Source organism: Pithys albifrons, chromosome 4, assembly GCF_047495875.1.
Source record: "Pithys albifrons albifrons isolate INPA30051 chromosome 4, PitAlb_v1, whole genome shotgun sequence".
NCBI lineage: Eukaryota > Metazoa > Chordata > Aves > Passeriformes > Thamnophilidae > Pithys > Pithys albifrons.
The window spans coordinates 73,190,145-73,205,411 of record NC_092461.1 but is presented as its reverse complement, the minus strand read 5'-3'; the positions used below and the strand labels follow the sequence as shown (position 1 = coordinate 73,205,411).

General features: G+C 39.8%; 1 protein-coding gene across 4 annotated transcripts in view; it reads right to left on the bottom strand.

The window, feature by feature from the left end:
* Positions 1–963: 963 nt before the first annotated feature.
* KLHL14 (kelch like family member 14) overlaps positions 964–15,267 on the bottom strand; it is a 65,242-nt gene continuing 50,938 nt past the window's right edge. For all 4 annotated transcript variants that reach the window (XM_071554598.1, XM_071554597.1, XM_071554599.1 and 1 more), the window contains exons 5-9: positions 13,751–13,829; positions 7,235–7,425; positions 6,921–7,079; positions 4,125–4,282; positions 964–3,649 (exon numbers count right to left, since the gene is read on the bottom strand). In XM_071554598.1, coding sequence (XP_071410699.1) covers positions 3,509–3,649; positions 4,125–4,282; positions 6,921–7,079; positions 7,235–7,425; positions 13,751–13,829 — 728 coding nt within the window. In that variant the 3' untranslated portion in view covers positions 964–3,508. The remainder of the gene's footprint in view (positions 3,650–4,124; positions 4,283–6,920; positions 7,080–7,234; positions 7,426–13,750; positions 13,830–15,267) is intronic.

Here is a 15,267-nt window from a genome sequence, read left to right as displayed (position 1 = left end):
CTTTAAAATAATATGCATAAATCTCCCTTTCTTCATCTGCTGAAATAAACTCATTAATGAAGCAATCCTATTCATTGTACTATCTTCCTGTAGTTGCTACTGGCTCACTTTTCCCTTCTTCACAAAAGATCTGAACAGGACTGATTCCTTCTTGTTAGAACAGGCTTTCATTGTGCCCTCAGCCAGCGCGCAGCACAGCTCACGCTTGCTGTAACCATGGGCATCAGGGACCACCTTTCAATTTGCTGAGTGCACCCACCTGGTTTGCATAGGGAAGTTCTAGTCCATGACAAAGGTTGGTAAACATGAATAAATAATACATGTAGTAGCATAATAACTGCTATTGATAATGCTTCTGCTTCCTGGTAAAAACCCCTGCCTCTACCTTGTCTTTTCAGCCTGGCACCACCTCTTGTCCCAGCTTCTCTACTGCACACCCATGCCAACACTTCCCCTCTAAGAACAGAAATACCCATAGTTAGAAGGGATAATTGCCACAGGAGGATCATTTTGAAGAGGGATGAAGTTGCCATAACTAGCATTAAATTACCCAGAGCAAGACAGGGTTTAACAAAGTGGCATCCTTTCCACTTACCTGACCCTGAGGTTAGCTCAGTTGGTTAGAGCATGGTGCTAATAAAAACCAAGGTTGTGGGTTTGATCCCTGTATGGGGATGGCTCAGTGATCTTTCTGAGTCCCTTCCAACTCAGAATATTCTGTGAAACCATGGGACAGAGGAATGGAGGAGCAGGGCAAGGCAGAGGTGTTTCACAGGTGTGCAATCGCTTCTGTAGTCAGAACAGGCACAAAGGTGGAGCTTTCCCTGCTGGAACTCAGCAGGCCAGGCACTGCACTCAGGGGAAGACTGACTCTCTACAGACTGTGTTCAGAAATACTGGGTAATGACATTTGGAAAACAATGAGGGTGTAACATCCCCAAATAAACAAAGTTTACACATCTGCATGATAAAAAAAGTTCCAAAGAATTTAATGTAGATATTATTTATACATACACTTTATAAGTAGGAATATGGCAGACAGTTGAATTAGTACATAAAGTTTTATTTAAAGTTTCCCCCTACAAGCAAGCTTCATTTACACAGTCTAGTACTGTACAAAATTTACATTCTTTGTGTGACTTATTCAGCACTTTTTCCTTGGTCATGCCTTCCTGAAAGATAGAAAGATTTACATACAGTCCTCATAAATCTTTAAATTATCTTGGTAAAAAAAAGAACCACTTAAAAGGACAAGAAATATCCTTTAAAAATGGTACATTTTAGTAGAGACAGGTGACAGTCAATGTTTAGTGGCAGACCTTTCAAATGTCATTCAAGGTTTCCTAATTTAGTATCTTAACAGTTTCCTTTTTATATATATTTATATTTATATACTTTCAACAGGAAAGAAAAAAAATGTCATGATTGCACCAAATATATTTTACAAGGGATCCCTTGGATCTGAACAATATAAATAAATACAAAACCAACTAAGATTGCACTATATAGTAGAAATGGATTGAGATTTCAGGATATACACTCCACCTTTATGAGTTCCTTAGTGATGCTCACTGGAAAACTCCCCAATGGCACATTCAAATATTAGCATCTCCAGATAATTATTTCGTTTAAACAGCAACCTCGTCAACTGGATTATTGCATTTGTGTGATATCAGTCTTTACTGCATAACTCCAATTTTACAACTGGAATAATTCCGCTGCAAGCAAGGGAGTTGCACTGCAATAAAACTGGGCTGATGCCAGAGAGTAACAGTCCCATGGTATTTGCTCTCCGTTATTTACACTGCTCTCAAGCATCAATATATAGTGTAATTTCTGTGTACATTCACCCTTTTTCTATTTTGCAAAGCAAACAATGAATTCTTTCTCCCATCTATTGCCTCTACAGCAGAAACCAACCTCCAGTAGTTGCCTGCTCCTTGCTTAATGCACTAAGTCCTGTCATGAAAGACACGTGCAGGGTTGAAAATACAGGATCTGAGTGCCCTTTGCCTTTTATCTGGTGCAGCTAGCTACAACTAGGCAAATTAAAAGGCCAGATATTCAGCTGACATAAAGTACATCCACTGGCTTCAATGGAGCAATGTCAGTTTATACGAGCAAAGAGGATGGTCCTGAGTGTAATGAATGTAGCATCAGTAAACTACAATGGAAGAATTATGAATATACTTTACTGAGATGCAGATGATTATGTCTGCTAATTGCAAGGAGGTGAAGAATCAGGCTCAGATTTTGCCACTGCTTTTGCAAAGCCAAGACAGAAAGGCATAAGCTTAACAACATAGTCTGATTTGTTCAAGCAACTATGAGATCATGAAGCACATCCTAAACACTACTGGTCCCATGTGGCAGCATTCTGACTCACTTTCCAATGTGTAAATAATTACCCAGGCTATAAGGCAGTGGAAAGTCTAGCCTCATATTACTTTGGATCAATAGTAAAAATCTCTCAGAGTACATCTTCAGATCAACCACACAGGACTACTTTAACTACTTAACAGCGTCTCTCCAAAAATGTGCATAAGCATTTCAGAGTCCAAATTTATAATTAAATGTAGTCTTCCTGTCTTTGGAAGCAACTAGCATGGATGCTGCTATCTAACAGGTTAGTGAAAAGGAAGTAAGGTTTCTGGCGGTTCGTTTAGTGGTCATAGAAATAGCTTACCTTACAAAGCCAGATTTTAGTATGTGAGACCCAAATTCTGTAATACTAATGTACAAACAGTCATTCTGTGTGATTCCAGTGAAATGACTCTGACTTTACACGAGTGTGATTAGAAGAATTTGATCCTAATCCCTAAGCTGCTACTGCAAGAAGTGCTCTGTAAAGCATGGCTTTCATTGTAGTCTGCTTTCTGCTGCACTTCCACACGGGGACTTTGAAGGCAGAGTGTGTGAGTTGCCAAACTGTGCAAAAACTGAATGATATTTCTTTACCTTTTATAATCTTCTGATGCTGTGTTGCTTGCAGAGCATGTGAAGTAGCTGTAGGTTAGGATTAGAGAGGAGGAGACAATTCTGCAATGCAGCGTGAGCTTTTCACTATCTGAATTCTGAAGCATTCATGAAAACAACATCCTCATTACTTCAACACAGATCACATGCAGGTAGATACAATGCACAATACTGATCTTGTCTCTTCAGGCTGTATTGGAACAGTTAGCCATCATTTTTCTGTAAAGTTAAATTTGACGTGAGAGTATCTCTGCAGCAGGAAAAGTTTAAATCAGTCTGAAATGGCAGTCTGTCAGCACGTAATGTTCGGTGGGTTTTAGCTACTTGCTTCATCAGACACCGGCACCTATCTGAGATGGGACAACACTTGGTTTTTCTTTTCTTTCAGTTTGCTCCTAAAGCATAAATATGGAATGAGGGGTCAATTATGGTAGCTTTGTTTTAACAGGAATTCTGTTCTAATAAAATATTTACGTCACCCGTCATTATTCACCCAAATGCAGTGAGTGTTCGTGTGAATGCTCCTGCACTGTCACTTGTTGTATGGGACGCAGGCTGGCAACACGACAGTTGAACAGGCAGGTCCTGCAAGTGGCTCCGCAACATCACCTTCGAGTTCTGTCCAAGTCCCTTTCTCAGGACTGTAGCAAATAGTAGAAGATTTGTAGGCTCCCTGTAACAGAACAAAATGTCATATTAAATGTAGCTTTGGTAAAATCCAAGTCACACATCTACCCTAAAGATGTCTGAAAGGGACTCATGGTTTTGAGCTCTAACTTAGATGCCCTCCAAAAGGTTTAGTTGTACGTGCTGAGCACCCTGCCTCTGCAAATCAGTCTCTTTTACCAGTGCCTCGTAAGCAGAGCTATAAACATATACCCTCATCAATAATTTTTTCAAAATCCCATCTTTTTATACTTTTATATTACTCCGTATCAGTGAATACAGTCTAATAATAACTTATCTAAATAGAAAAGCACAAAGGTGGAAAACCACTCCATGTTCTCCAAAAGCTGAAAACCAAACCAAGACCTACCCCTGGAGCTACTTCCCCTCTCATCTCCTCTCCATCCCATCTTAGTATTAAATGGACGGGTTGCAAGAACTCAAAAGCAATACAAGGGTCATTGCAGAAAGCAGGTACACACCATACTCCAGCTGTAGCCTCCTACAAGGTAAATACTGTCATCAAGGACTGCGCAACCAGGGCCACTGCGACCCTCCAGAATAGGAGTCTGGAGGATATTCCACTGGTCCCCTTTTGGATCGTAGCATTCTACAAGCATTACATCAAGATGGGAGAAACCTGGATGAGGGCATTGAGAATAGAGAACATGCATTATGACATAATGTTTTATTACTCATTTTACTGTTAAACTTATTAAATTACTGTTACAACTATATTATTAAAATTGTAAAATTATAAATATACATTTAAGCCAACTTCTATAACATTAATGTCTCATTATTTCAGTTTAAATAAATCTGTTGAAGGCTTTTACCATTAGTTCTACAGTCTTCTACAAATTACAAGTCCATATAAAACCTGATCACTTCAGGAACCACTCAGTAATAACTTAGCAGTGATGCAATCAGATTCAAGCAATAGTCTTCCTCATCTATCAGTGCTAATACAAGTTTGAACATGTGGGAAAAGACTGTCCTGGCAGTTTTTCTTGAGGATGAACAGATCTTATCTATTCAAAAGTCAACAGATGCCCCCCGGTTCCAGAGGGACAAAGTCCTTAGCATGATGGACATGATTTGCAGGACCAGTTTCAATCTTCCAGCTGATTTAAGGTGTGCCCTAAAGCATGCAGCTGTGGTAAAGTCTTTAAGGTAACAAAAAAAATGTAACCACAAAAACAGTGGTCCCATCCTTCCTTGACAGGCCAAACAACACTCCAAGCAACTGCTGCTTTGTGATCACCAAAAGGCACATGGGTCTCAGCTCCAGACTCTCAAGTTGGATCAATTAATATAATTAAGTGACCTGACCACAGATAGGGACAGCAGGAGTCCTGGTTCCTGCTCCAATATGTAGGCATTTCCCTATCTCATACCACCTTCTTTATCAGAGCACTGAAGTAAAATTATGATTTTCTTAATATGCTGGGATGCTTTACTTGACACTACCGCATTTCTTCAAGGTGTGACACCAAAGAGAAATAAGATTTTCTGAAGAAAAGGTATATGGTGATATCAGCGCTTCACAGTGATGCTGCTTGATAGAGTATTACTTATGTCAGAAATGAATAGTTAATATGAAATAATATTTTGCTGCTGTAAGGTTTTCAAGGGGCCATAGAGAGGCCTCTGCTGTGCACCCAGAATCTGTCCAAAGCCCTGTAACAAAGTGCAGTATGCACATGACTGGCTGTGATGCGGTAAATGCATTGCTAACACTACTGTATAGATCCAGCTTCACAAAGGAGGGCTTTGCATGGAGCCCTGCTATTCTCTGCTGGTGGAGAATCCGTAGCATTTCATTCACAGTTCAGTCCCCTCCCTCCTCCCTTTCCTTGCAGTTCTTCCTTTTGTTTCACTCTAGAGAAGAAACCAATTTTCCAGAAGCCCTTCTACCAGAGAGCCATGTCCTTCCAGAAGCCTGGATGTTAAACACCTCTCACAACAGTGAGCAGTTCATACATATCAAAGGCACCTAGAGAAACAGTTGTAGAGGCAAAAATATAATGTTCATTATAAGCAGGTGAAACTGTAGGAAAAAAAAAAGCAAAAGGCAGGATGGAAGCAATTCATGGCTATGCAAACCAAAGCATGTGCTTTAGCTATAGGAGAGCTGTGACATGTTTTCCTTTTTGCGGTAGGAAAAGTCAAGACTGCAGAGCTCTGTAACCTCTACAAAATTTGCAGGTGTTCATGAGTAAGCAGCTTTTACATCCTTCAACTTCTAAGGTCCAGTCCAGGAACACCCATCACAACTGGGTATGGAGAGTAGAGGTACAGCAGCCATGAACCTGGCTGCAGGGGTTTATGCACCAGTACTATTTATCAGAGAAAATTTACATCTGTAACTTTGTCCCCTGTGTGCTCCACAGACATTCTGATCTCCAAAAACAGCATGTAGCTTTACAGTCTTATGGGGGCCAAGCTGCTGAAGTCATACATGGCCTGGCGTTACCAGCAGTTAACACTATTTCTTTTGTATTATAATTTTCTCTTTTGTTGTTGGAAGTCTTTGGGTTTTTTGTTTTTTTTTTTTTTTAAACAAGAAAGGAGAAAGAAGAAAAAGCAGGAATATAAATTGTCAAATATTGTCATGGGAAAAAGGAGCAGAGCTGTGCTTTTTGTCTAAGTGGCTGGATTAAGCAACATCTCTTTAGCAGTAACAGCAATGACACATAGGCACTAAGAAAAAAAAACACCAGATGCCCAAGCAGTAGTTATTTTAATATGAGACCTTTTCAAAAGATGAAGAGGCCTATCAAAAGAACTATAAATAGCAAGCTACTTTTAATACTAAAAAGGGATCTAAGAGCCTAGTCCTAATATTTAATGGCTGGAAGTTTGCTTTTTTTGCTCTTCATTAAATCAGGAGCTTGTTTTTGTGTGCTGCTCTGAATAAAGCTCTCTTTAACTGCACATTTTGGAAAATTATTTACAAAGGAAAATATTGCTGGTGCTTTCGGGTCAAAGAATAATCTGTTTGTTTCATTGAATTCTTGGTAATGACAAATTGTCCATGCCTCTGAGTAATGGAAGCTCCAATTTTTATTATCTAAAGCATTCATTACTCATATATTTAATGTACTGTTATAATTTTAAAATAATTTGCATAAAATGTTTTTAAAATTGCTGGCTCAAGTGTCCTGTTAAATTGTGTTGCTTGGTTTTTAATGTACTTAACAATGACTGTCTAACAGAAATATTCTTCATCAGAGATGTGGGACACTGAAATGCTTTTTTGCTAGTAAAAATGTGACCTTTCAAATGGTTTCCTCCAATTGCATAGAGTCGATCATTCATTACAGCCAAAGTGTGGATTGCTCGTTTTGTGTTCATGTCCTGTTTTCGGGCCCAGACATCCATCACAGGGTCATAGCAGTACAGCCAGGGGACATACTCCCCATTGTGAACACCTCCTGAAAAGTAAATACACATCAGTTAATTAATGTAAATAAAGTTACTGGCTGCAGCAGGAATTTAGCTCTCTGGTTTTGGGTTCTGGGATTTTTTTTTATGGAGGTTTTGGGTTGGGTTTTCTTAGTTAGGCAACAGTAATTATAAAGACACTGGCCTGAAATATAAATCTTGCCATTGTGAACAGCTCCTGCATGTGCTGCCAAAGGTTGCGGTAATGAAGACACATAACGCCACTCATTTGTCTCCAGATTGTAGCACTCAACGCTGGACAAGTAGCCAGTTTCATTTCTTCCACCAATTACATACAAGTTCTTCTCAAGGCGGCAGGCGTAGAAACTGGCTCTCCTAGAGGGCCAGGCAGAACAAAGAAAACAAACCAACAACAAACCAATTAGCCATGTCAACCATTTTTTTCCTTCCCTCTGCAGCTGACTCCCTGAACTAAGATAGCTGCTCTTTCAAATGCTGCTTCAGGGAGAAGAGCTTCACATACTTAGAGCTATCCTAGAGACTGTGGGTGCTTTGCTAATCAAATATACATTCCACATCAAATAAATACTTCATTTTTTTATGTCAAAACAATAGACACACATAAACCTGGCAGAAAATAACCCTTTTCAAAGCTGTTTGTTGCTTTTTCACATTTGTGAAAGATAAAAAGGTGCTCATTAATGTTTGGGGCATTACCTTGTAAGGGATATAACAACTCAGTAAGACAAAGTGAAAAATGAGGTAGATAATGTAACAATAATAAATTATCTTGACATTCACTTTCTTTATGGTCCTTCAAGGGTCATTGTTCCCAATTACTAAGAGAACCACATCATCAAAATTTTTCTTCAATTATAATTTTTTCTTTTTTCTGCAGTACTGCAAATAGAACAACTTTCCTTATGATAGCCACAACACTCCATTTCCACCCTTTAACTCAAAAGAGGACTGTCTCCATTCAACTAACTCTGACTAAAGTTTTAGCCACCTGTCTGCTTTCATGTGCAACTCAGATGTACAGGAAACAAATTAATTTTTCTGTCCAGGACTGCTAGGCGTATATTAGTTTGTCTTTCTGATGCCTCCAGAATTAATGGTGAGTGTTTGTTGCTGAATCAAAAAATAAGCGGTAGACAATTTTGAGTGACCCTGTTTGGTGTAATCCACTTTCAGGGAAAGCTCCCAATACCATTCAGCAGAGGGCAGTTTCCTAGAGTAGAGACCTTTCATTTTCATCAGCAGTAATATGAGAAAGGAAATTGCAAAAGAGCATAGCTAGGCTAGGATAAAAAACTGTACAAAATATTAACTGACAAGAATTGTCAGTCCCAAACATGAAATTTTCTCCTGAGTGAAACCAGAGTGATGTGGGAGCCCAAAGAGGAGCAGGCAGGTCAGGCATGGCAAGGTGTAGCTCTGAGAATTCCTGCAAAGGAGGCACGCTGGAGTGTGGCTGCAGCTTGCCAAGCCCTGATCCATGGCTGACACAATGTACTCCAGTTTCTGCCCACACAGCCGAATTTGGATCTGGGAGCAGCTGCATATTGACCTCCTGAATCATGCAGCAAATCCTGGGGGCTTGATGGTCACCTGCACCGTCAAGGACTTGAACCCAAAGCATTTGGGATGAGTAGTGGTCCACCTACAGTACATACCACCCTCAATAAACAGTTCTGGTATGTCTCAACTCCTTCCCAAGGTTCCCAATAGTCATCCCATGACCAGGTGAGCTAGCAAAGCCTGGTATGCCCTGTCTCTAACCTGCCATCTAGCCAGGGACATATTCAGGAGCATTTCCTCCAGTGAAGGCAGGAATATGATCTCTCCCTTTTACACAGCTGCCTAGTCTCACAAAATTTGTAGCATCCTTTAACATTTTAGAGAAATCTCCCTCTTTGTTACAAGTGTCTGTGACTGGCTGGTGGTTTATAAGTTGGAAGAAAAGTCGGGCAGACACCAAGATACAGCCATGGGAACAGCAGGGCTGGCTGGGCATTTAGGGAGCAGATTTGATGCAACACTGTCTGTTTCTGATCTTACTTTCAGGATTTGGTGCACACCTGACAGGGCTCCTCACCAGACAGTGTCACTGAACACCTCCTGTCTACTTCTTTACTTTCACCTTGCCTGCACATGGGCAACTTGGACAGTATAGGACGGCACCCCTTGCTGAGTGGGGGTGGAACTTCACCACAGGGATATGACTACTGAAAACCCCCATGCAAGGAGGAGGACAGGAATAGTGCTAAGTCCCTCCAAATCAACTGACGAATTAGGTAAGACCATTTAATTTATCTGTCAATGGGCAGATAGAAGCTGATGGCATATATTGCTCCACATGGTTGGGCAGCAAATTGTGCATCTATGTTGTTAGCCTGGTTTTCTATGGAAACAAAGCTTATTTGATTACACTGTACATGTACCCATGTCTGCCTGGCTGTTGTCTCCTCAAAAAAACCCTCTTGGCTGATTTCACTCTAATCTGACAGAGGGTATAGGTATTACAGGCAATCAAATGCTTATAAGCTTTCTGAAAATATAGGAAGGGCCAGAGGCAAGACAGCACACAGCTGTCCCAAAAGTAGGAAAAACTACAGCGCTCACCTCCTATTACATATCAGAGAGCCTGCACAGGCAGGTATACATTTTCCAACCTTCCTATGTCCTGCAGCTGCAAGGCACAAACCCACAGGGTCTCTGACATCAGTGCTCTCACATCCACTCATCTGTCCTGATGAACCCATTAACTAACTGCTCTCAGCATCTTCTGGTTTCTTTTAAGTTCAGGTTTAATAAAGAGGTAGGTACAACTTGAAGGCATTATTCTGTTAACTAGGATTTCACTGACATTATTCTGTACGTGTACTCCTGGTTTCATCCACACAGTGTCACTATAAGGAGCAAAAATGAAAGCATCAACACGCTTCATTCTTCTGTTTGGATGTGAGCATTCACTCAGTAGCTCCTGTCACAATATTTTAAGCTTTTTGGTTTTTTACTTTTCAATGATACAGTGTGTAAGGGCATGCTGTTACAGTGTGTAAGGGCGTGCTGTCAAGTGATGACTTTGAAATTGCTGTAAAATGTGATTCAGATTAAAATATAATACAGCAATCTTTGCATGACAACTTTCCCCACAATACTGGGAAGACATCATCCATTCTAATCAGATAACTGGAATGCACCTCAGGATCTGAATATGGACAATAAGACGATTATTTTGTGATTTTCTTCAGGACTTGCAGGTACTCGATGTTCACTGGTCTCTGAAATGCTTTTCCTTCACACTCCTTCATTCAATCATCAACCCAACCAACTCCTTCCTTCAAGTATACACACATAAAAGGGAAGATTTTTCTTTCTGATTTTCTCAGATGATTAATTTATGCCCTGAAACACCAAATAGAGCTACCAGTCTGAGGTTTAAAACTACCAATGCTATTACTGATCATTGGAATATTTAGACCTGATTTCAGAGTCACTTACTGAGTATATGCTTTGCTTTTTAAAAGTAAATAATAGGGGTTAACATTGTTATTATAAAAGTCGACGACAAAAATAAAATGTGAAATTGTTTTATCTCTTTTTCTGTGCCTTCTTTTCTCAGTTCATTCAGCCTCAGAGACTACACTGATCTGCTCACTTCCCATTTCCACTTGTGCTTCTTTAGAACCTGGTACAATGATGTACTTTTTGCTTCTTTAAACAAAAAAATTTAACTCAGAATATAAGAAAAAGTAAGATATGTTAAATGTTATTTTGTTCCACACACCTATAACAGCTCTGTGCTGAGCTGGAAAGATGCAACAGTTCTGACTGAGATGTCCAGCTTAAGCTCACACCACAAGTTCAGATAAAACTGATACAGACTGTCCTAGTCTAACTGAACTTCTCTTCAAAAAGCATCCTGTTGTTATGGCATTGCCAGGGAGATGTGTATTTCCAAAGCTTATGAGTCATTTGCTGGTTCTTTAAACAATAAAATCCTGAAAATAGTATGTACTTTTCAAAAGCATCTATTTTTGAGATGTTCTTCAAATTAAAAGAAACCAAATTTGGCTTTAAAGAAAATACACTGACAGCACTGAATCCATAATGACATTAGACTTTTCTTTATAGCTCATACTCTAAAATCAATCAGATATGGATTTTGGCATATGAGATAAAAGTTTACTTATCAAATATTTCATACATATTTTCGACTTGAGAATATACTGCCTGTGAATGAAACCCACATTTACCTGGCAGTCATTTCAAAGCAGCTATTATAGTCTATCCAGACAATTATTCTCAGACTAAAATTCCTAAGTAGGTTTTGACTTGATGGACCATAATGGCTCAGAAAAACCCATTAAACAGTCTGTCTTGTCAATGGTGCCTGCATTATGCCAGCAGAGACAGGGCATGACCCTGTACTCCTAGGGGGGGAAAACAGCCTGTTGACTTTAATGGGAACTTTATCTTACTAAAGGAACTGGGAAAAGAAACTGCATAAAAGCTCATTCTTGTTTGTACAGTCTTCTAAAAACTGGGCCATCCCTACCTCTGAAGGCTGCAACAACTTTGAGGAAATCATTAGGGATAAGCAAATAAACCATCGAAAATATTTTAGAAAATGATTTGAAAATCCCTGTTTTCCAACAATAGCCCCAGTGCTTAGAAGCCTTTAAAGAAAGACAATGGGCAAGCCCATGATCTCTGTATCCTGGACAAAAGAGATGACAATGCTGTCATAGTAAAGTCCCCTGCAGAAGGAAGTATGTATAAGTGGACCATTACATTTAAATAACACTCTAAGGAGCCGAGATACTAATACATTACAATTTATTACTGGGCAGCTGCCAAGCGGACACAATGCACAGCTGAATTTCTGACTCTTGGCTTCCCCCAGAACACAAGACAAGTCATATTGCAACACGATTTTCTAGTGAAACACAACTGGCCAATGTGGAGATGGAAAAACTCTTACTATCTCCCTTCTCGAACCCTCAACTACCTACTTCTGCCTTCTGAGCTTTATCAGCCAAATAAACCCAATGGCTCATGCCAGCCACACACGCCTCTCAGGAATTCTGTTTGCAGATACCCAGAGGGTCTAATTAGGACACAGATTGGGCTCCATGGAAGAGCTTCAGGCTCGGTACAGACACACCAGCCAGTCTCCCGTTTCACCGAGGATGACCTGCACGGTGATGTGCAATCTGATGCTCAGCTCCTATTGCCACTCCCGCCAACAGCCCCTCCTGCCCACACCTGAGCCAGGTGACTCAGTCTGGGGAGTGGAACCAGATGTGAAGGCATCCCTCTGTTTTAAGGTAAACAGTCACAGTTGGGAGGTTTTCCCACAGTGCTGGCAGGAGTGAAGGGAAAGCTGGGTGCCACCAAAGCAGGGCCACTACTGTTTTACTAGTTCTATTAACAACAAAAAAGAAAAAAGAATTTTAGAAAAGGATTTTTAAAGTAAAAGATGACGTTATTAATAAAGCCAGACTATAATACACTGTGATGCTCTTTTTTATCTCTATTTTTATGGCTAATTTTATCAGTGCACTCTGCTCCAACGGCAAACCTGCTCAGACCTTTCCACTTGCACTCCTCCATGCACTGGTAGAAAGCAGTATTTTTTGGTGACTAGTATCACACATGGGTCTGTATACGGATTTACGTCAATCAAACTGAATCCTGAACAAAGGTCCTTCTAGAATTCTGCAGACTGATGTTTTACCTCTAGAAATTTGAAAAGACAGCCATATTTCCATGCATCTCATAATACACACCTTGAATCACAATGGTGCAATGAAATCAATACATTTATGACTGCCAGACACCTGAATACTGTGGACAGTTAACAAAAAAAGAGCTGTAATACTGACAGCACATGAAATAAGAAGAGCATTTTAGGGAGACACTGTGAGATCTTTTGTACATGGAATCCATGAGAAAATGGATTGAACCCAAGGAAGGACACTGAATGCTTTTTCAAATAACATTGTAACTTTGGATTTTCTGCTTTTGAGATTCTCCTTATGAAACATGCATCATTCAGTTCAGGTTTGAGGGAATTTTTTCCTGCCAGGATAGGATTTGGGATCCACGGTTAAGTTTACATCATCTTTATGAGTCATTGCTCATGTCCACATGCACTTTTGCTCTTTGGTACACAGCAAGATTAAAACATGAGCTACTCTAATAAGCACTAACTGACAGCAACTTCACTCAAAGACCACCTATGACAAGTGAAGACATGTTCAGGAGAGCTTTTCATGGCTGGCCTGGTGAAACCAGATGGAGTCAACATGTGAATGCTTCGGTTCCCTGTAAGATACCTGACTATAATTACTGCTTGTTTACTGCAAACTCATCATGACACTTCAGTCAGGGAACATGACAGGACACTATGGAGACTTCAGAAAAATTCTTCAGACCGTACTCAGGCAAACAGTAATTGCATAAAGTCCATGGCTATTTTGCATGAGTTAGCACTGCAGGATTTGGCACCTGGAGTTCTGAATTTGGAAAGTTTTAAAAATTAGGAGACGAATGGGATGCAACTGCATGCTGCAGTTTTATCTGTGTTGTCAGTGCTTCTATAGGTCTCCTTACTCCCAGAACTAAGCCAAACTTCAGCTGCTCCTAGGACGAGAAAACAGAAATGGAAAAACACATAGCATGTTTTTACCTCTCTTGCATGGGTGGAAGTTGTATCCAGCTGTTAAACCTGGGATCGTATCGGCTAACAAAGTTTGTACTGTGTTTCCCTGTAAAGATAAATTATTTGGACACTCAGCTGTTTGTTTCACGTATTCAACATCATGATTGTAATATATACTACATATACTTCACAAGTTGACAGTTTTTATGAAGGGTTCCCCCTTTTACAACAATGTCTGATTACCCTGTGTGTACAGTAATAATTCAACAAATGGGGCACTGCAAGGTCTGAATTAGCAGTCACTAGCAGTAAAAGCAGATGGAGATTATTCTTGCTCTCTCTAATAAAATCTTGAAAATGTGTATTTAAATTTACTTATACATGCTGTGGTATTTTCACAGCCACAATATATTACAGCACTAAACAATATTACTACCCAAAAGAGGGCATCCCCACAGTATTTTTATGACTAGAGTACTTTGTGTCAGGTAAAAGATATTAAAGGGAGAACACATGCTTTTCTTTCTCCTCACATCATTTCTATGTGGAACATGGCAAAAAACCCTTGTGCAAATAACCAGGAGCTGCATAAGCCATCAGCATGGGGTATGCAGTATTTGCACTACATGGTTTATTCTACCATGTACTTTCAGTGGAAGTTAGAAGGAATTACAAATGCGCATCGAAGGGGGAATACACTCTTAGAATTTTATTTCAAATGTGTTAGCTAAAATATGAAACATGAGCAACATACACCAGCTAACTAGCTTCTCCCTGCTGTCAAGCCCAGGAACGGTGTTCATGTCTTCACGATATTAAGATTTCACCTTATTTTACATGCAGATTGACATCAAAGCAAGAAAACTGAAGCAAAGAGTGAATGGCAATTTCCTGTAACACCTGAGACTTCAACAGATGAGCATTTCAGAAACAGAAACTTTTGTTTATGTATGTGTGACTAAAAAATTGAATTAGAGGCTTCACAGGCCATCAGAATAACCCAACTGTGTATGTCACAGTTCTATAAATGGTCAATGGGTATTCTACAAGGTGAATATTTTTGCATAAGACAAGCCTCTGCAGGATTGGCTCAGTATGCCTGCTTCATTCCACACTTACTTCAGCATGTGTAAACAGACCACCAATATTGTAAACAAGAATAACAATACAGCTAGAATTTGTATTTGTAATAATTGAAGATCATGTTCTGCAAGAAAACAGGGAAAGAAACCACACTGACCACTCTGGAAGTAAACTCATCCTTGCTGTGTTATAAGCATGTTCTGTAGGAGGAAGGTGAAGCAGAAGACTGATGAGTAATACAGCATTTCCCTTCAAATACAGCATGTTGCCTAATAAGGACTATGTTTAGCACCACTCTAACACATTTCCAAACACAGGGTGAGATCTCCATACTCTAAGTGTAACTGGTCATTCTGCCACTGGGTTTAGGTAAGTGAGACTCTGCTCTTGGTGCCCATCTAAATTCCTTTAGTCTATATAGATAATTTGGAAAAGGAGGCATTGAGAGCTATAGATTCAAT